This window comes from Heptranchias perlo, chromosome 2 (genome assembly GCF_035084215.1).
Source record: "Heptranchias perlo isolate sHepPer1 chromosome 2, sHepPer1.hap1, whole genome shotgun sequence".
NCBI classification, from domain to species: domain Eukaryota; kingdom Metazoa; phylum Chordata; class Chondrichthyes; order Hexanchiformes; family Hexanchidae; genus Heptranchias; species Heptranchias perlo.
In genome coordinates this window covers 148,767,375-148,790,175 of record NC_090326.1, presented here as the reverse complement: position 1 = coordinate 148,790,175, position 22,801 = coordinate 148,767,375, and the positions used below count along the sequence as shown (strand labels likewise).

General features: G+C 43.9%; 2 protein-coding genes across 2 annotated transcripts in view; one reads left to right on the top strand and one right to left on the bottom strand.

The window, feature by feature from the left end:
- Positions 1-7,700, bottom strand: part of lmbr1 (limb development membrane protein 1) — a 189,594-nt gene extending 181,894 nt beyond the window's left edge. Inside the window, exon 1 of the mRNA XM_068008238.1 lies at positions 7,439-7,700. Coding sequence (XP_067864339.1) covers positions 7,439-7,501 — 63 coding nt within the window. The 5' untranslated portion in view covers positions 7,502-7,700. The remainder of the gene's footprint in view (positions 1-7,438) is intronic.
- A 343-nt stretch (positions 7,701-8,043) lies between these two features.
- Positions 8,044-22,801, top strand: part of nom1 (nucleolar protein with MIF4G domain 1) — an 85,861-nt gene continuing 71,103 nt past the window's right edge. Inside the window, exons 1-4 of the mRNA XM_068008228.1 lie at positions 8,044-9,131; positions 17,330-17,466; positions 19,956-20,151; positions 21,940-22,263. Coding sequence (XP_067864329.1) covers positions 8,229-9,131; positions 17,330-17,466; positions 19,956-20,151; positions 21,940-22,263 — 1,560 coding nt within the window. The 5' untranslated portion in view covers positions 8,044-8,228. The remainder of the gene's footprint in view (positions 9,132-17,329; positions 17,467-19,955; positions 20,152-21,939; positions 22,264-22,801) is intronic.

The following is a 22,801-nucleotide window of genomic DNA, read 5'->3' as shown; positions in this document are numbered from 1 at the left end:
AAGCAGTTACTGATAAAGCTGGGAGTCACTGCATTCCAAGCTCTACTGGATAAGTGCATAGCATCCAACAGGCTATCGTTTTTTTATAAAAACGTCAATTTACTCATGGAAACTAAAACAGAAACCACCTTGCACAGAAATTGCTTCTTATAATGTTGCCTCATCCTATGAATGACGCCTTGGTCCAGGGCAAGATGATGGAAGTAGTGCTCGATGTAAAAATTGAACCCTCGCTTGTGAAAGTTTAAGAGCCACAGCATGGCAAGTGGCATTATCCATCAAAAAAACACCTTCTCGCACAACTTTCTCATCCTGGCACTGAAAGACCACAGCCACTGTACGAAAATTGTTTGAATCATCCAAGCATTGGTGTTGTTTTCATGATCAGTTGGAAAAGTTTCCACATTTTTAAAACAATGATGGTTCTTCCTTTTCCCAATCACGAGAGGTTTCACCTTGCCTAAGCCCATTTGGTTAACATACAACAATGTATGGCGTTCTTGTCTCATTTTGCTACCGTTCACCTTTTCTCTTTTATTTAAGAATATGAAACGCTCTACCACAAGGAGTAGTTGAGGCAAATAGCACAGATGCATTTAACAGGAAGCTAGATAAGCACATGAGGGAGAAAGGAATAGAAGGGTATCCTGATGGCATTAGGTGAAGTAGGGAGGGAGGAAGCTCATGTTGAGCATAAACACTGGCACAGACCAGTTGGGCCAAATGGCCTGTTTCTGTGCTATAGTTTCGATGTAACTTGCTTGCGTAGGTTTGATCAGGCTGGGCATAATAGAAGTCTGGTCTCGTCGCAATTGTAAATGCAGTCGGGTGGATACTCTGCTAACAAACCTGGAAACGCTTCCTCAGTCCATGTATCAGCAGCAGGTTCGTCGCTGTCTGCACAGCATTTTGTAAACAAGGTTTTGTCTCACTTTCCAGCGGCACAGGAATCCATTTTGATGCTTCAAAGCTTTCCACACCGAGTTCTTTGGCAAGCTCATTAGCTTTAACTTTCAACAGGCAGCTGACAAGCGGGACTTTGAGCGCTTTTGTGATTAAACCCCCGAAACAGCACTTCATCAACATCATCCATCTTACTTTTAGGCTTCCGTTTCCTATGCTAGTTCTAATTTTTTCCTATCCTTCAAGATGTCCACTTTTTTTTCCAAAATTTTAGAAACCTGAGTTTCAGAAATGCCTTGCTTCTATGCTTTTGAATCTTCAATGCTTTCACTGTTCAAAATATCCACTTGCTCGTGCAACGACAAGTCACAGCACTTTTATTGTTGACCCAGCTTGGAAAAACAATTCGACTTCCACACAACACTAACAAACATTGGAGATGAATTGGAAACCAGGTCAAACCATTTTTTTTTAAAGACACGTTGACCAGTGATCCCAATCAGATTGAAAGATGAAAGCCTCATCCTGCATATCACACTTGCATATAAGCGAGAATAGCAATAAAACAAACTTTTCATTAATAGGAAGTATAGAAGAAAAAAAACTGGACTATAGAATTGGTTGTGTCAAAACGGAAATTGCACTTCAGCACATTGCAAATAAATGGGTAAAACTATTTTCTGTTGGTGCAGAATTATAATTAGTAGATACCAGCCACTGAACCATGAACTGGAAAAACAAATTAAGTGAAGTGGTCTACTAAATTTAATATAATTAGTTTACTATACAACAGTTTTTGAGTTTTAGTTTGTTTTAAATTTAGTTTGCGTTTTAGTTTGATACTCACTTTTGTCACAACTATATTTTTTGTTGCCCAACTGGCTTGTAACTATAGTTTGCAAAATCCTATTTGTACCATCAGTGCAAATCAAAATGTGTAAACAAACCAAATCCATGCCAGTTTGTAAAATTCAACCTTGTGTAATAATTAGTAGCTTTGTTTCTAATGCCTTGTGTGATGTCTCCATGCGCAATTACACAATGAACGTATAATTTTTATTTAAAAAATGCACATAAAAACACTTGTTTGTCAAGACCAACTTTTCTTCAATTCTTGTGTCATAAGTAACTGCTCTCAATTCTAGAAGGCTACAGAAAGTTTCAAATGCACTATTATGAAAGCAAGTGCCTTCATGTGATATTGTAAAATCATAACATGGTTAGATGTTATTCAGCTGGAAATCTATGACAAACTAGAATGGATAGGTTTCCCTAACACATTAATTTGCTTCAATGACATGCTAACTGTTCCAACCAACATTTATTATTTAACTGCTGATTACAGTGAATGGGCACAGTTGACATTCTCTAAAGTATATTGTGAACTCTCTCATATAGTGGTTTTGTGCTGAAACAACCTAATAAAATATTGCAAGAATAAAAGGGGACATTTAAAGGAAAAGGCTTGTTTTCATATTTTAGCTCAGCTCATTTGGTAGCAGGACTCAGTTTAAAGTTTCATCCAAAAGACAGCACCTCCAACAATGTAGAACTACTTCAGTACAGCACTGAAATGTCAGCCTAAATATGTGAAGTGAGACTTGAACCCACATCCTTCTGAATCAGAGGTAAGAATTCTACCACTTATCTTGCTGACCCTACACTAGTAAAATCTAAAATAAAAACAGAAAATGCTGCATGTACTCAGCAAGTCAGGCAGCATCTGTGGATAAACAGAGCTAACGTTTCAGAACTGGAAGAAGTTAAAGATTTAACAGTTTTTAAGCAAGTACAGAACCAGAAGAAGGAGGGGGGTGGGAAAGAACAAAAGGGAAGGTTCGTGATAAGGTGGAGGGCAGGAGTGATTAAATGTCAAAAGGGATCATGGGTCAAGGCAAGGAGTGTGGCACTGGGACAAGTAAAGAAACAATAGATGGGTCTAGGAAGAGCTGTAAATGGCAACAGCAGAACCGTTACCAGCACCTGCTGTCCGAAAAAAATGGGAGCAGTGGTTATGATCTGAAGTTATTGAATTCAATGTTGAGTCCAGAAGGTTGTAAAGTGCCTAATCGAAAGATAAATGCTGTTCCTTGAGCTTCATTGGAACAGTGTCAGAGGCCTAGGACAGAGGGGTCAGAGTGGCTGTGGGACGGAGAATTAAAATGGCAAGCAACCGGAAGGTCATGGTTACACTTGCGGACTGAGCGGAGGTGTTCAGCAAAGCGATCACCCTGTCTGGGTTTAGTCTCCCAAACGTAGAGGAGACCGTATTGTGTGCAGCGGATACAGTGAAAGAAGTACAAGTAAATCGCTGTTTCACCTGGAAGGAGTGTTTGGGGCCCTGGACAAGGGAAAGGGAGGTGAAAGGGCAGATGTTGCATCTCCTGCGCTCGCACAGGAAGGTGCCATGGGAAGGATGGAAGAGTGGGGGTGATGGAAGAGTGGACCAGGGTCGCAGAGGGAACCATCCCTTCAGAATGCTGAAATGGGAGGGAGAGGATGTGTTTGATGGTAGCATTGCACTGGAGGTGGAAGAAATGGCATTGTTATGGGAACCTGTATGGGTCCTAGCTATGCCTGCCTTTTTATGGGATACGTGGAACATTCTTTATTCTAGTCCAACTCAGGTCCCCTCCCTCACCTCTTTTTCCAGTATATTGATGAATGTACTGATGCAGTTTCCTGCTCTCGTTACAAACTGGAAAATTTCATCAACTTTGCTTTCAATTTCCACCCTTCCCTTGCCTTCACATGGTCCATCTCCAACTCTTCCCTTCCCCGACTTCTCAATCAATACCTACTAAAAGTGCACCGATTCCCACAGCTACCTTGATTACACTTCCTCCCACCCAGCTTCCTGTAGGGACTCCATTCCCTTCTCCCAGATTCTCCATCACATCTGTTCCGACAATGCCACTTTCCACACCAATGCTTCCAAAATGTCTTCCTTTATCCTCAACCGAGGATTCCCCTCCACTGAAGTTGACAGGCCCCTCGGCCATGTCCGTCCATTTCCTGCAGCTCTGCCCTCACCCCTACCCTCCCTCCCAGAACCACGATAGGGTCCCCTTTGTCCTCACCTTCCACCCCACCAGCCTCCACAATTTCCGCCACCTCCAGAGCGACGTCACCACCAAACACATCTTCCCCTCCCCTCTCAGCATTCCGAAGGCACCGCTCCCTCCGTGACACCCTGCTCCAGTCTTCCATCAACACCAACATCTGGTCTCCTTCTCATGGCACCTTCCCGTGCTAGCGCTGGAGATGCAACACCTGCCCTTTCACCTCCTCCCTTCTCACTGTCCAGGGCCCCAAATGTTCCTTCCAGGTGAAACAGCGATTTACTTGTACTTATTTCAATTTAGTATCCTGTATTCGCTGCTCACGATGCAGTCTCTTCTACACTGGGGAGATCGAAGGCAGATCGGGTGATCGCTTTGCTGAACACCTCCGTTCGGTCTGCAAGCATAACCCTGACCTTCTGGTCGCTTGCCATTTTAATTCTCCGTCCCACTCCCACTCTGACCTCGGCCTCCTACACTGTTCCAATGAAGCTCAAGGATCAGTAGCTCATCTTTCGATTAGGCACTTTAAAACCTTCCAGACTCAACACTGATTTCAATAATTTCAGATCATAACCACTGCTCCCACTTTTTCGGACAGCAGGTGTTGGTAATGGTTCTGCCAATGCCATTCACAACTCCTCTAGATTCATCTTTTGTTTCTTGACTTGTCCCATTACCACCCTCCTTGCCTTGAACCATCAAAGAATCAAAGAAAGGTTACAGCATGGAAGGAGGCCATTCAGCCTATCGAGTCCACGCCAGCTCCATGCACAAGCAATCCTGCTAGTCCCACTGCCCTAGCCCCATAACCCTGCACATTTTTTCATTTAAAGTACTTATCCAGTTTCCTTTTGATGGCCACGATTGAATCTGTCTCCACCACTCCCTCGGGCAGTGCATTCCAGATCCTAACTACTTGCTGTGTAAAAAAGGTTTTTCCTCATGTCATCGTTGGTTCTTTAGCCAATCACCTTAAATCTATGCCCTCTGGTTCTTGACCTTTCTGCCAATGGGAACAGTTTCTCTCAATCTACCCTGTCTAGACCCTTCATAATTTTGAACACCTCTTTCAAATCTCCTCTCAATCTTCTCTGTTCCAAGGAGAACAATCCCAGCTTCTCCAGTCTATCCACATAATTTAAGTTCCTCATCCCTGGAATCATTCTTGTAAATCTTCTCTGCACCCTCTCTAAGGCCTTCACATCCTTCCTAAAGTGCGGTGCCCAGAAATGGACACAATACTCCAGTTGTGGCCCAACCAGTGTTTTATAAAGGTTCATCATGACTTCCTTGCTTTTGTACTTCATGCCTCTATTTATAAAGCCCAGTATCCTGTATGCTTTTTTAACCGCTTTCTCAACCTGCTCTGTCACCTTCAACGATTTGTGCACATATACCCCCAAATCTCTCTATTCCTTTACCCCTTTTAGAATTGTGCCCTCTAGTTTATATTGCCTCTCCTCATTTTTCCTACCAAAATGCATCACTTCATATTTTTCCCCGTTAAACTTCATGTGTTCACCCATGCCACTAGCCTGTCTATGTCCTCTTGAAGTCTATCACTATCCTCCTCACTGTTTACTACCCTTCCAAGTGTTGTGTCATCTGCCAATTTTGAAATTGTGCCCTGTACTCCCAAGTCCAAGTCATTAACATATATCAAGAAAAGCAGTGGTTCCAGCACCGCTGGGAACACCACTGCACACCTCCCTCCAGTCCGAAAAACAACCGTTCACCACTACTCTCTATTTCCTGTCATTTAGCCATGTTATTATTGCCCCCTTTATTCCATGGGCTGCAATCTTCATAGCAAGCCTACCATGTGACACTTTAATCACTTTCATCTCTTTTGTCATTTAATCACTCCTGCCCTCCACCCTATCACAGACCTTTCCTTTTGTTCTTTCCTCCCCTCCCTTCCCGCTTTGCCTGGCTCTGTACTTGCTTAAAAACTGTTAGATCTTTAACTTCTTCCACTTCTGACAGAAAGGTTATCGACATGAAATGTGAACTCTGTTTCTTTCTCTGATGCTGCCTGACTTGTTGAGAATTTCCAGCATTTTCTGTTTTTAATTTCAGATTTCCAACATCCGCAACATTTTGCTTTCGATCTAGTAGAATCTAAATTGTCTTTTCATTACCCCTCTTCTGAGTTTGAGGTTATGCTTTCATTCGAGAATCTATGTTGATCTCATTTATACTCTTTAGGATACTTCCGTTAAGTCCATTCCTCAGTCTTAACATTTCCAGCTTCCACAATCTCTACTCATAACTCAGGTGCTGAATCACAGCTACCAATTACTTTGCCCTTCACTGCACCCTCTTCCAATACCTCAAGTTGAGGAGGCTTTATTCTGCATTCAGTACTGCCATATCCAACCTGGATATATTTATCACAAGATCACAATTCTCAATTTGGCACAAAAATTCACCAGAAAGAATGGTATAATAATTTTAAAATGTAGTTACAGAAATGTTGCAATCAAAACAATACTCCAATTACAACAAAAACAATGCTCCAAATAGTTCTGGCAATTACTATTAGTTCCCAAATCCAAAGTTTTACTACCTGCATTACATTTTGAGAGGCTTGTCTCTTTTTTCCCCCAAAAAGCACCAAAACCAACTGAAACACATTCACTCATTGAGGACACCTTTATTTTTCATTCACGTATATCACTGGATGGCACAAAGCTTCTGTCAACATACTAAATATTACTCCATAGTACCGTTATACTAAAATTAACCAGGACCACGGATTCAATGTTGATATGCAATGCGTTAACAGCAGAACTAGTAATGCAAAGCTGATCAGTCACATCCACAAAAACTAGTAACTCCAGAATAACTATCAGAATCAGAAACGCTCGTTCCCAACCTTAGAAGGCACCAAACAATCGCTCTAAACCATTCCGTTCCCCGACACATAGCCCGTGATATTCTGGGCCTATTAACAACGTTATCATGACACCGTGTGCGTGTGTGTTGGCCAGAAGCCCCCCTCTCAAAAAAAATACCCGCTCTGCTAAGTTTTACGTACGTCGATATATAAAATTACATACACAAGGGGGGAAAATAAACACGAACCATCGAAATACAGGAAACGCGTAGTCTGCAGGAACAATCTAACCATCGGGACACTACGACCCGGAACACTGTTTATGACAAACGGTAAGTGATACGTTCAAAACAACTGCGTTCTTTTGTGTGGGAAGTACGAAGAACAAACAAAAAAGAAAATCGGCACGGTCGAACGCGTGTGCACAGAGAAAAAGAATGCCGGAGAAGCGGGAGGCTTTGCTTTTAAAGGACCCGTTTTAAACATTGATAGGGACGGACTTGAAGGCAGGAACCGCCACCCCCCATTGCATTTATTTCGCCCTTTTGATCTGTCACTGAAGCCGCTATTGAAAACAATACAAAACGCAGAGGCGATGCTGAGAGGAGACGGTGCAGGTGCAGCTACTCACGATGTACTCCCGGACCTGGCTGTGAAAGTTTTGCTCTCTGATTGTCACATCGTCAGCGTCCATCCTTCATTGAAACTTAACATTTACAACAAGGGGAAAAAAAAGAGGAAAAAAAAGCCACATAACATGCGAAAAAAAAAACGACCGCGTTGTTTAAAAATAAGAGAGAGAGGGAGGGACAAAACCAGGAGAACTGGCAGCGCTATATTTCAAACAGTGGCGCAACACCATCACCACATCTCCCGTCCCTCTTCCTTCATCACTGCACTGCACGACCGCACTCCGGCCAGTAACAACAGCCCTCATAGGCTCACATTCCCGATCGACCACGAGACCGCTTTAGATTCCGTCCACCGATAGGTGGGACGCGGCGTCAACTTCACTGGGAGAGGGAGGTGGCGGGGTAGAAGGTGGTGAGGAGGAGTTGTGGTGGGGGCGGGGGGCGGGGGGGGGAGAATCAGACCGCCGTTAATATTGACGTGAGCAAGAACCAATGGAAAAAAAGACACGGCGGAGACTGTCTTGTAAAGGGGCCAATCGTAGTGAAATATTGGCAAGGGGGGCGGGATTTGTTGGTGTGTGACGTCAGAATGATCCCTCCCGTTAAACGACGGTTTTTTTTAAAAATGCGCATGGCGTGTCTCGCGCGTGCTGCAAGCCCGGGCTCCGGTTTAAGTCCAATTCCGCGGTGCCGTGTTATTTTAATGGCGATTCTCTTGTTTTATTAACAGCAAATAAAATATTTACTTGCGCGGTTTATAATAAAGAGGGTGTTTGCTGTGGATCAATAATGAAAAGGAAAAGCCAGCGGCGCGGCCCCGGGAGATTGAAGCTGTTTAAAGTGGCCGTGGAGCAGTTCGTGGAAACGGCGGGGGCGGCCAAGCCGGACCGGTACCGGCTCCAATCCCAGCCCCAGGATTCCGGCCTCGGGGGAAGGAGAAAGAAAAGTCGGAAAGAAATGAGGAAGGAGCAGCGGATGCTGAAGAAGCGCAGGATGAGAGACTATTACCAGAGGAAGCACCTGAACGGAGGCAGCTCCGAAAGGGAGGAGGCCGCCGCCGCCGCCGCGGGGGAAGGCGATAACAACGTGAAACCACAGCCAGCGAAAGGGAAAGCCGGCGAGGGAGAAGGTGACGGGCCGGGGTCCCACGAGGAGAGGAAGGAGGAGGTAACAACGGCGGTGGCGGCAGCAGCACCGCCCGCCGGGGAAGCCAGGAGGAAATCCCAAGCCAAAGACCGGACCAAGCAAGCCCGGAGAATAGGCTTACTGGAGGCCAACGAGGAGGAGGAGAGAGAAATCAAGAGGCTGGAGAGAGCGCTGGGACTCAACAAACGCAAAAATAAAACCGCCATCCCGCAGGCCTTCGCCCGGGACGGCCTGGATTATATTCTCGGGATCGTTGATCCCGGCGGCGCGGCTGCCGCCTCCATGTCGGGGTTGTACGAGAGTGACGAAGAGGCGAGCACAGCAGAAGAGTTCCTGAATCAGGAGTCCGACGGTGACCTGGGTCAGTTTGAGGATCAAGGGGACGCAGGAGAGGATTCAGACCCCTCTGATGGTGAGAGTGAGGAGGATGGTAATGATGATGTGATGGAAGTGGGAGCAGCGCACAACGAGGACATGGATGAATCCAGTGACGCTGATGATAGACACAATTCCCAGCCAGACGAATCAACATTTGGAAAAGCACGGGTATATCAATATAATTATTATGCATTTAGACAAGGGGGAAAACTTCTGAACGTAGTTGCATGTCTGAATGTTCTCGTGAATAATTTCACCCATTATTCCTGTAAACCTGATAGGGTTGAAACTTCTGGACAACATCCGTTCTCTCAGTTGTCTCTTTCAAGAATCTCACTACTTATCATCCTGCCGAGTCCCATCATAACCTCCTTACTAAGGTGTCCGCCCACCTGCTTTTGTTCAGCCTTTGCACTGAGCAGCTCCTCATCCTTACGTGATTTTTAAAAAATCTGCCCCTCAATTTCTCCTAGTCCCCTCTGCTCCAATTTAATGTTCTTCAGGCTCACCCTTCACACTCATCGCCCCAGTCATATACTCGACCATCCCCATGATCTTCGCAACCTTTGTGCCTGAGGTTTTGATTACTGGCAAAACCATCTCTGACCTTTAATTTTCTATCCACATCCTTCCCCTTCCATCATTCCACTTATCTTTGCCAGCTACTCCTGCTCCCTCATTCTAATTCCCAGCTTCCCTGCCTTTGACCCTCCTTGACCTTTCAACCACTGTTTTGTTGCATTACTGCTGCCCCTGGTATAGCCCCACCATTGCATCCATCAGGACGTGAGGAATGCGTAGAACGTTTATGGTGCTCAACTGGTCGAATCATAAATCGCCTGATCAGGCTAGACCATGTCAAGCAATATCGTGCCTTGCTTTCCTCAGCATAAATCACCTATTATTTCAGCATCATCCTAGAAGGTAAAGACAATCTTGGGATACCTTTCTCATCTACCAGCCACCACCATTCCCTCCACCCTCACTTCAAACATTAAATATAAGGAGCTCAAGAATTTCTTCATATCGAAGTTCAAGATGATCTGTACAGCTGTCTCCACCTCTTGTCATTCCCCTGTCTCTCACCCGCTTCAATCCTGCACCTTGCCGTTTTGCAGTTTCTCCCCTATCTTCAGGGTTGCTCTTCCAAAACTCATCCCATCCAAGACCCCCAACACTTGCTCCCTCGATCCTTTTCCTAGCTCCCAAACAAGCTGGCATCCTTTCCCCTTCAAAAATGTTTTAATCACCCCTCGCCATTAAAAAAAAATATGCACTCTTAACATCCATCTTTTTAATTATCATATTTCCAACCTCCCTTATCCAAGATTCGTGAATGCGTTGTCTCTTCTCCGCTCTATGCTTATCGCAACTTCCTTTTTGAACGCTTTAAATTGGGCTTCTGCCCCTTAGCACTGAAACGTCCCTAACCAAAGTCCCGACTGACATCTGTAGCTGACAGTGGTACTACTTGTCCTGGATCTATCTGTGCATCTGTTATGGCGAGCATGCCATCCTCCCAAATGCTTCCTCTGTTGTTCATCTCTGTGGCAGCACTTACATGTTTCCATTTCTACCTATCTGAATGCATCCAGTGCAACTCCCCTACATTGTCACCTCTGGAGTACCACCCCCTCCCCCTAAGGATCTCTCCTCAGCCCTCCCCTCTTCTCGATCTGCATGTTTCTTCTTGAGAATATCATCCATAAGCAAGGGGTTAATTTCCATTTGAATGCTGATGACCCACGACAATACTTTTCCACTCTTGACACCTCAACCATCTCCTTGCTGTCAGATTGTCTGATAAATCTTGAATGAGTTAGAATTTCTTCCAGATCAACATCAGGAAGACAAAACCCCTGCCACAAGCCACTCCCTTGCTATGCTGTCTGGCCACTCTCTAAGGCTGAACCAGACTATTCATAATGTTGATATATTTGATCTTGAGCTTAGATTTAAACTTCACAACCTATCTATCAAGATCCATCAACACAACATTGTCTGCTTCCACCCCAACTCAGTCCATCCACTGCTGAAACCCTGATACACGTGTGTTTGTCACTTCCAGACTCGAGTACTCCACTGCCATCCTTGTTGGCCTCCCTTCCTCCATTTGCAAACTTTGTTGCAAACTCTTTGTCCGAAACTCTGCCGTGCATGTCCTGTCGTAGAACCGTAGAAATTTCCAGCATAGAAAGTAGCCAATCAGCTGATCATGTCTGTGCTGACTCTATACTAAAGCAATCCAAATGTAATCCCACTGCTGTCACTGTAGCCCTGTATCTTCCTCTGCTGCAAATATTTATCCAATTTCCTTTAAAAGATGCAGTGGTCTTTGCCTCAACTACTTCCTGCAGCAATGCTCGCTCCAGCAACTTTGTGTAAAAACGCTTCTCCTAAAGCTGCTTCTCACTCTTAGTGACACTTGAAATTGATGATCCCTTGTCACTGATCCCCCCCCCCGCCCCCAGCCAACTTCATAATTTTGAAAAACTTCTATTAAATTGCTTTTAGCCGTCTCTACTCCAGTGGAAATAGTCCCACTATCTCGAGAGACCACAGGCACAATTTTAAAAGGGAAAAATGGGTGGGTTGGGTGCGAGGGGGCAATCAAAATCGCTGTTTTTGGGAGCGGGCAGACAGCCCGGCTGGAACCCGCATATTTTTGAATGAGACTGGGGCAAATCTGTGTGCATGTGTACAGCAGTCACCTGGAATCACCTGTATCTGTGTATGGATAGTTAAAAAGATCTTAACATTAGCTGGGCAGGTTTCCCATGGCTTCCCACGCGGAAAGGGCCGAATTAGTGAAAAATAAAGTAAATAAAATTACATTTCCCGTTGTAAACAAATTAAATAAACATACCTTAAAAAAACGATGATGCCTGGCCCCGCCCCCTTCTGTGAACCTGATCTTCGATGTCTGCCCTCTGATCCTGATGTCTGCCCTCTAATCTTCGTTCCCCCCCCACCCCATCTCTATCCTAGCGGTCAATGAGGTCTCTCTCCCTCTCTCTCTCTCTGTTTTCTCCCCCCCGCCCCCCATCGGATGTGCAGCTCTTGTCGGCAGTCAGCCTGTCAATCCCGGTCGAGGCTTTGATTGGCCTCATGATCGCAACCTGCCTACTTCCCTTAAGGGTTTGACACCTGCAATTCAACTCCCCCCCCCCCCCCCCCGCCACTCCCCAGACTCTTATTGCCAGCATGTTAAAATTGTGCCCCATAACTCTGAAGTTGGATCCTGATTTGATTCTCGAATGTACTTAAACTAGTGGTATGAGATTCGCTCTTTAGCTTTATCTATAAATCCTTCCATAGCCTTGACCCATCTAATCTCTGCAAGATACTGCAGGCCGATAACCCCTTCCAAATGCTCTGTACCACACATTCCTGGCCTACTTATTTGCCCTACCATTAGTGGTACAGTCTCAATCGCATCAGTTCTTAATGTTCTGTAAAGCTCCTTGGATGGGGCATTTTTCTATATAAATTTAAGTCGTGTAAGCAGTTGACAGTATTTCTCATGTTTGTGACTGTTTGGCTGAGATGCACATCAATTCAATAATGTCCATTTGTTAGTGATTATTATATATGAGTCTCCTATCCAATCCAGTGCTGGTAGTAATGTTGATATATTTGATCCTGAGCTAAGATTTAAATCTCACACCAAGATCGCATAGTTTCATCAACACAACATTGCTCGCCTCCACCCCAACTCAGTCCTTCCACTGCGGAAACCCTTATACACATGCCTTTGTCGCTTCCAGATTCGAGTACTCCCCTGCCATCCTTTTTGGCTTCCTCCCTTTGCAAACTCCTTGTCCAAAACTCCTGTGAATGTCCATGTCCTATCCTAATCTTGCTATGTAACAACGCCTGTGTAACTTGAGTTCCCTGTGTCCATTCGCGTGCAGGTTTGGCTGCTGCTCCGGAGTTCTATTTCCCCTTTTCTTCCTCTTCCCCCCCCCCCCCCCCCCCCCCCCCCCAGAAGGCTTTTGATAAGGACCCATACAAGAGGTTAGTGTGCAAAATTAAAGCACATGGGATTGGGGGGAACATACTGGCATGGATTGAGAATTGGTTGACAGACAGGAAACGGAGAGTAGGAATAAACGGATCTTTTTCCAGGTGGCAGGCAGTGACTAGTGGGGTACCGCAGGGATCAGTGCTTGGGCCCCAGCTATTCACAATATATATCAATGATTTTGATGAGGGAACTAAATGTAACATTTCCAAGTTTGCAGACGACACAAAGCTGAGGTGTTCTGTGGGCTGTGAGGAGGATGCAAAGAGGCTCCAATGTGATTTAGACAAGTTGGGTGAGTGGGCAAGAACATGGCGGATGCAGTATAACATGGATAAATGTGAGGTTATCCACTTTGGTTGTAAAAACAGAAAGACAGATTATTATCTGAATGGTGATGGATTGGGAAAAGGGGAGGTGCAACGAGACCTGGGTGCCCTTGTACACCAGTCGCTGAAAGCGAGCATTCAGGTGCAGCAAGCAGTTAGGAAGGCAAATGGTATGTTGGCGTTCATTGCAAGAGGATTTGAGTACAGGAACAGGGATGTCTTACTGCAATTGTACAGGGTCTTGGTGAGACCACATCTGGAGTATTGTGTGCAGTTTTGGTCCCCTTATCTGAGGAAGGATGTCCTTGCCATGGAGGGAGTGTAGCTAAGGTTCACCAGACTGATTCCTGGGATGGCAGGACTGACGTATGAGGAGAGATTGGGTCGACAAGGCCTATATTCACTAGAGTCTAGAAGAGTGAGAGGTGATCTCATTGAAACATATAAAATTCTAACAGGACTAGACAGATTAGATGGCAGGGAGGATGTTCCTGATGGCTGGAGAGTCCAGAACCAGGGGTCACAGTCTCAGGATACGGGGTATGCCATTTAGAACTGGGATGAGGAGAAATTTCTTCTCAGGGTGGTGAACCTGTGGAGTTCTCGACCACAGAAGGCAGTGGAGGCCAAGTCATTACTTGTATTCAAGAAGGAGATAGATATATTTCTTAATGCTAAAGGGATCAAGGGATATGGGGGAAAAAGCGGGAACAGGGTACTGAGTTAGACGATCAGCCATGATCGTTTTGAGTGACGGAGCAGGCCAGAAGGGCCGAATGGCCTTCTCTTGCTCCTATTTTCTATGTTTCTATGCCATCCCGGGTTTGAATCCCTTTTAGATAAGCCTACAGCTCCCCTCTGTGCCTCTCTTGGTACCCTCCGAAGGGCCCATCAAGGCACTCTCGCTGCCTCCTTACGAGCAGCAACCCCAATTGCCCCATCCTACTCTCTTGCCAACCAGCCAGCCTGCTAACCTTGCCAATCTCCTTCCCACCCCACTCACCCCTCCCAGTGTTGACTCTGTAGACTCTGCCAGTGAATCAGCTATCACCGCCCCTCTCTGCACCTCCCTCCAGAATGTCCATTCACTTATGAACAAGGCCCTTGCTATCCATGAGCTTATTTTGGATGATTGCACTGACATCATGGCCTTGACGGAAACCTGGCTGACGGGTCATGACACCTTCCCCCTTAATGAAGGCTCCCCACCTGGCTACACCTTCCACCACTTGCCCCGTCCAGACTATTGCGGTGGCGGCATAGCCGTGATCACCAAGTCACACCCTCTCAGGTCCTTAAAAATCTTTGTTCTCTACTGCCCACCCAAGTTTCTCTCAGATATCTTCACTGCTTTCCTCCCTCAGCCTCTGAAACAAGCGATTTCAACCTCCATCTCAACTCACTCTGCCCTCTCTCCTCTGTGTTCACTGCTCTCCTATCCTCCCTTAATCTCTACCTTCATATAAACTCCCCTACCCATATTCGCAGCCACCCCCTTGACAATGCCATCCCATCGTGTCAATCATGGATAAAGCCATCTGATCATTTCCTTGTATCCCTATCCACCCAAGTTCACCTCCCAACCCACTTCTTTCTGTGTGCGCCCTGGAAAAATATTTCCCCCGAGTCACTATTGCTCACTATTCCAGGATCATCCTGGAATGCAAAGATGATCCCTGGCTTCTCTTCACTACAAACCGTCTTCTTAAACCCCTCCTCTGCCTCCCCCACCCTCACCTCCAACAACAAGTGTGAGGAGCTCATGGACTTCTTTGTCATTAAGATTGAGACCATCCTTTCAGCTGCCCCTGCCACTTGCCCTACGATTTCCACCTACTCCAGCCCTGAACTCGCATCTTTCTCTAGTTTCTCTCCGATCTCCCCTCGTGCCCTCTCCGAGCTAATCTTGACCATGAGACCCACCTCCTGCTCCCTAGACCCTATTCCCACCAAACTGCTGACCATCCAACTTTTTCCTTCCTGGCCCCCATGTTAGCTGATATTGTTAACTGTTCCCTCTGCTCAGGTACTGTCCCCTTCCCCTTCAAATATACAGTCAGTACCCCACTCAAAAAAAAAACACCCTTTACCCCTCTGTCCTTGCAAACTACCGTCCCATCTCCAACCTCCCATTCCTCTCCAAGGCCCTTGAACATGTTGTCGCCTCCCAAATCCATACCCATCTTTTTCGCAACTCCATGTTTGAATCCCTCCAATCAGGTTTCCACCCCTGCCACAGTACTGAAATGGCCCTTATCAAAGTCACAAATGACATCCTCTGTGACTGACGGTGATAAACTATCCCTCCTCATCCTTCTTGACCTGTCTGCAGCCTTTGACATGGTTGACCACACCATCCTCCTCCCATACCTCTCCTCCGACGTCCAGCTGGGTGGGACTGCCCTCACCTGGTTCCATTCTTGTCTATCCAGTCATAGCCAGATAATCACCTGCAATGGCTTCTGTTCCCACACTGTTACTGCTGGAGTCCCCCAAGGATCTATCCTTGGCCCCCTCCTATTTATCATCTACATGATGCCCCTCGGCGACATCATCCAAAAACACAATGTCAGATTCCACGGGAATGCTGACAACACCCAGCTCTACCTCACCACCATCTCTCTTGACCCCTCCACTATCTAATTTGTAACACTGCTTGTCCGACATCCAGTGGATGTGCAGAAATTTCCTCCAACTAAATATTGGGAAGACCAAAACCATTGTCCTCGATCCCCGCCACAAACTCCGTTCCCTAGCCACCGACTCCATCCTGGCCACTGTCTGAGGCTGAACCAGACCATTCACAACTTTGGTGACCTATTTGACCCTGAGATGAGCTTCCGACCACATATCCACTTCATCACCAAGACCGCCTACTTCCACTTCCGTAACATCGCCCGTCTCTGCCCCTGCCTCAGTTCATCTGCTGAAACCCACAAAAATGACTTTGTTACCTCTAGACTTGACTATTCCAATGCTCTCCTGCCAGTCTCCAATATTCTACCCTTCATAAGCTTGAGCTCATTAAATACTGTGCTGCCCATATCCTAACTCGCACGAAGTCCCATTCACCCATCATCCCTGTGCTCGCTGACTTGCATTGGCTCTTGGTCTGGCAATGGCTCGATTTTAAAATTTTCACCCTCATGTTCAAATCCCTCCATGGCCTCGCCCCTCCCTATCTCTAACCTCCTTCAGCCTTGCAACCCTCCGAGATCACTGCGCTCCTCCAATTCTTGCCTCTTGCAGATCCACGATTTTAATTGCTTCACCATTGGCAGCCACGTCTTCAGCTGCCTTGGGCCTAATCTCTGGAATTCCCTCCCAAAACCTCTCCACCTCTCTCGCTCTCTCGTCTCCTTTAAGAAACTCTTTAAAACCTACTTGTTTGACCAAACTTTAGGTCACCTGTCCTAATATCTCCTTATGTGGCTTGGTGTCAAATTTTGATGATGCTGCTGTGAAATGCCTTGGGACCTTCTGCTACGTTGAAGGCGCAATATAAATGCAAGTTGTTCTGAGGCTGTAGTTATATTGCATTATATGTCTGAGGGTGATAGCTTTACAGTGCAAAGCACAGCCTGTAAGACCCAAGTTATATTGTCGGTTGCTAGATACAACTGCCCATTAGGAGAGAACTCTGCAAATGTGTACTTGCACCCACGTTTAGAACTCTGCTCCCCAGCAGTTTAAGTGGACTTTCTCGTAACATTAAAAAGACTCAGCTCGAAGTTCATGAAGTGTCCTGGAGAGCCAATGGAGCACATGAGCACGTTTTAAACATGTGATGTTACTGTTTAAAAATTCACATAATTCTGCTATAACTCATTTACAAACTCTTAGAGAACTGTCTTTCAAAATAAACTTTTCTAATATAGGCTTCCTTTAGATTTATTCATTATAGAATAATTTGTCCATATTTCATACTTCAAAAAAATTGTTCCTGATAATGTCCCAAAAATACTGTAAAATAGATCTCACTCAGTATAACGTGTTCCATCATGTTACATTAGGAGCAAACATCAAATGAGGGCATAGTTTCCAGGAAATATATTCCTCCACAATTACGTGAAATGGCTGAAACTGTGGATGCAAAGAAGAAGGAAGAACTTGCAAGACTGAAGAAGACTGTGAAAGGACTTCTGAATAGGTAGGAGGGTGAGAATTTTCCACCACTGTCATAATGAAAACAAGATTGTTGTTAATTTTAGAGAACTTTTCTTTCTTAAAACTTTGGAGAGAGAAAAAGGTTCCTTGAATCTGAGCCTGGGCCATAGAATCGGTTCAGACAAAAGGTCATCGACCTGAAATGTTAACCTTATCTTCCTATTTCCACAGTTGCTGCCTGACCTGCTGAGTGTTTCCAGCACTTAGTGTTTTTATTTAAGATTAACTTGTGTTATTGTAAATATGTCACAAATACTATAATAACCTTTAAAGGAAAGTAACTTTATAACAAATTGGCTGATTTCAGTGTTTCAGAAGTTTTCAGGATTGTTGCGATAGTAAAATAGCTGATCTGGAAGAAAATGTGACAATATGAATGTGACTGGTCCAGTGGTCCTGTCACCGAGACTGGTTTGATGTGTTAATCAAGCCAGAGGGACATGTTTCCTACGTGAATTGCGCCTTTTCTATTCAGTTCAATTCGGAACATTGTCAAAGATAAGCAAACAAGGCATTATAAAATAGATCCGCATTCGCATTTTTATGTCTATTGAATTTACTTTGATCTTTATATTGCTTACTGCTGAATGAACAGATTGGATAGATGAGTAGCGAGTCATTGTGAAAAATTGTTCTGTATGTGCTTTTACTTAGACTTGCTGTGAATAAACTTCGGAATTCAATTTGGACAATTAAATCAAGCTTCTGTTACATTGGTATTTCCTTTTTGAGGACAGATTAGGAGCAAAGTAAGTGTTCCAGTTAAACAGGCAAACTCAATCCGTGTTAATCCTGAGGGTATGAGATCTCTTTGGGGGCAGAAATTTCAGACACTGCGGCTACTCAGTCAGTAGGATGCAAGTTCCGCTTACGCGATGCATGGCAGAACCACAGAAAATGAGGCTCATTAGAAGTACCCTGTACCCTTTCACACTGGGTTAGAAATGCTTTAGACCAATTGTAATACAATTTTCAAGAGTACATTTGGAGGGATAATTGCAAGAACAGGAACTTGGTTGTGACACACACATGACTCCAGTTCCAGTGGGCCATTTCTTGAAAGCCATATGAAAAGCAATTTTTGTGCTTTACAGGGTTTCTCCACTAGAACATGAATTTGCTTATGGGCCTTATCTGTCAGATATCTTCCATTCTCCACCCTCCACCCAGTGCAGTGGTTGAATCGCTACATCTTGATGCTGTTTAATGCCACATTGACATTTTTTTTCAAAGACACTGTTTCTGAAGTGTCAGCTAGTTCAGTAGTACCATTCTTGTCTGGTTCAGAAGTTAATGGGGTAAAATCCCACTGCAGGAAATGAGCTAATACTCTCGCTGCATTGTTGGAGGTTGTTTCTTTCAGATGAGATGTTAAACTGAAACTCCATCTGTCTTTTTGAGTGGATTTAAAAGATTCTACGGCGCTATTTGTAGGAGAGCAAGAGCTCGCCCGGTGTCCTGGCCAGCATTTATCCCTCAACCAACACCACTAAAAACAAATTAACTATTTGCTCACTGAACAACAGTGATTACACTTCAAAAATAATTCATCGCCAGTGAAGTGTTTTGGGAAATCATGGGGATATGAAAGGCGCTATGTAACGGCAAGTTGGTTCGTTCTTTATACCTCAAGACTAACCAGCCCTTGCATTTTGATAGCTTCATCCTGAGTCCACTTGTACTGATATTTGAGGTCTCCTCTGACTTCTGTGGAACTCCCACATTCCTCCAGTGCTAAAGGTGTACTCAGGAATCTCATTTTTCTGTTTTACCTCAAAACACCAGTTCCCTTCAAAAGCTTTAATCCTTGTAAAGCCAAACCCATCCAAGACTTTAATACTGTTCCATTGACTCTGGAGGCTCTTCTAACATCTGGTGGGAAGTACGTAAGGCAAAGCTTGTCATCTAATGGGCACTAATAACCCCTTTCACCATCACCTCCATCACAATTGGTTTTGTCTCTTTCTACTTTATACGATGGGCAACATTTTCATGAACCGTTTCCCGCAAGTACATAATATTATATGTTCTTCTCCCTGCATCCTTGTGTTGAAATCAAAGCTACTGTCTCCTCCTGAAACTGTTCTTTTCCAAGACTTTGAGGGAACAAAGTGTTCCAAAGTTTAATCAGTCTTCGGGTGTTAAAACCCAAATGAGCATAACCTAATGAGTTATCTTGTCTTCTTTTGCTCTTTTAAATCTTGATGGTGTTCTGTACCGTGGGCCTTGACCCTTCATCCTGGTTTCTCAATTTAAAAAAGATGATATTATTGGCATGCCTCATAGTAATGTAAAAAGCTAAGTATCATTGTTGTAAGGAGCCATTGTATAGTGTGTAATTAAGCCCATCAGTAAAAATGCTGAATTATAAAGCCAATAATTTGGAAAGGATAAATGGTTAAAATGCTGATACTTTCAAGTAAACATTACTTCAAATGTGAATCTTAATTAATCCCTTTTTTCTCGTATCAGATTGAGTGAACCTAATATGGCCTCCATTAGTAGTCAGCTTGAAGAGATTTACATGACTAATAGCCGTAAAGACGTGAATGATACTCTAACAGATGTCCTCCTGGCTGCCTGTGTCACTCCAGCCTTGATGTCTAATAGACTGATGATGGAGCATGTTTTGTTGGTCAGCATTCTTCATCACAATGTTGGAATTGAGGTAACATCATTACTCAAGTTGCTTATCAAAACCGTGTCATATGAACTAGCTGGTTTTAGGTGTGTGATATTTATATTGATGGCATTTTTAATACTTGTGTATTTGGCAGTAAGGTTGACTATAGTACCGTCCACTGCAAATCTATATGCTTGAAAAAAAATGGTTATCAGAACTCGTGTCATAATTGATAGAACAGAAGCATAGGTTTCATTTTGGCTGCAAATTAAAAGGTGCCTAAGAGCAACTCATTTTTTTTCCTTTTTGAAACGCTTCATTTAAAAAAAATGCAACTGCAATTATAGTTTATTTTGATTATTCTGGACCTTTATTCTGTGAAATTGGTTTGTAATGTTGCAGCATTGCTGATGAAATCTAAGGGTAGTCAAATCAGAATTATTTATTTATCCTTTTTATATAAACAGAGATAAATATGTTTGTTTACAGATGATATCTCTTAATTTTGCATCCAGACTTCTTGAACACACCAATATTGAGATCAGCTCAGCGCTACCTCAGAATTTTGGACTGTAAAGTGGTCAAAACACTTCTGTCACCAAGCACCATTTTATGGAATTTCTCATTTAGATGGAAAGTAAAGGTCTAAAGTAAATGAGTATACAAATAATGGAGTTCTGTTTGGTAGGATTGACTGAGTCAAAACGAATACCACAACCCCCTGCCATTCGGATGTTTTGGAAAAGAGTAAAGGATTGGTTTAAATAAATTCTTGCTGTTGGTTCCCTTGATTGGCTCAGCAAGTTTATTCTATAAGCAGTAGAGTTCCAGGTTCAGTCCCTGATCTGCATTAAGCCATAGGGATGCTACAGTCAGCCTCTGCCCCTGGGTTAGGAAAGGGAAAAACAACCATGGTTCTTGCTTCTGATGGCTATGAAATTACTTCTGATACGAGTGTATGCATGTGGATGTTGGATGAAGACAGAGTTGGCAATACTCATGGTTAGAGCTCACACATAAGTAACTGCCACTTGGGGATGACCAGCCTCAGTGGATTTGTAGCCGGCAAGGAGTCAGCAGCATCAGGAAAGGAGGGGAGAAAATTAGCACAGGGTGAGTTCTTGCAAGCCCAGAGGATAGAATACCAGTAACTTCATGAGTTTGGGTATTTCTGGGACAGGCTAAGGTACAAACTTGGGGTTATCCATTTGTCAGTTCTATGATTACTAGCAAATAGCTCTGAGATAAATGCCGCAACTTTTTAAAAAGGTTTCCAGATATAACAAAGGTGTAATGTATTTTATACAGCTAAAGGGACGTGGATAATATTTTGGGGCATTGGAGAGTTCGACAGCATTTGTGGGATATTTTCACTACCTTGTAAAATGCAAGAGAACGGTTAAAACTTGTACAGTTTGAGGGAGTTGAGTCCTTCTTAACTGCAATGTGCTTTAAAAAAATTTGAGAAACTTAAGAAGAAAAGTAATACTAGAAAACAATTATTTTGTAATTCCCTATTCATTCTACAACTAAAATTCTGTGTGACAAATAGTCTGACAGGACAAGAAAAGCCCTCATTTATTTCATTGCTGTTTGTGAGAGCTTGCTATGCACAAATTGGCTGCCGTGTTTCCTACATTACAACAGTGACTACTTCATTGGTTGTGAAGTGCTTTGGGCATCCTGAGTTCGTGAAAGGCGCGATATAAATGCAAATCTTTTTTTACGGTGTTTGACAAATCATGAATCTTATGAGTTAGAAAGAGTTGTAGTTCAAGTTTTTACTGCTATATTAGAATTATAGATACAAGATTGATGCCTTTTATTTTGCAGGTTGGAGCACATGTGTTGGAGGCAATAGTGAAGCGATTTGATGAACACTCTCGAAATGTCGGCGAAGGAAAGGAATATGATAATCTAATCAATTTGATTGCACACTTTTACAACTTCTATATGGTACACTCTGTGTTGGTGTTTGATATTCTTAAGAAGCTCACAAGTAACTTCAAAGAGAAGGACATTGAGCTGATCCTTTTTTTACTGAGGCATGTGGGATTTTCCCTTCGGAAGGATGATGCTTTGGCATTGAGGGATTTGATCATGGAGGCCCAAAACAAAGCTAACAGTGTTGGTAAACAATTCCAGGACCAGACTAGGGTAAGACTGATTTCAGATTCAAGTTGAATTCATTAAAGGGGTGGGGGATTTAATATTGTATACTGGTGTCACAATGACACAGCACTTGTGCTATGGAACTGTAAAATATAGGTCCGACTCTGCAGTTCCCTGCATAAGTTCCTGGTGCAGCTACACCATTGAAGAGGCATCTATCAGAACTAGGGGCAAGTGATAATTCACATCAATACAGTAGATGTTGCTCTCCTGGGATTAAGTTAAGGAACTTAATTAGGTACAATACTGGGAGCTTTTATTCTGCATTTGGCTATGGTGTATCTGACCTGGGAGTACTTGAAATGAAATAACACATATACTGTAAGCTACCTTTTAAGAATAGCAACATTTTTAAAAATTAATTCTCGAGATATGAGCGTCACGATGAAGGCCAGCGTTTATTGTACATTCTTGGCTGCTTTTGAGAAGGTGGTTTCTTCTTGACCTGCTGCAGTCAGCGTCGTGACTGTGCTCCCACAATGCTGTTAGGTTGGGAGTTCAGGGATTTTGACAGAGCGACAAT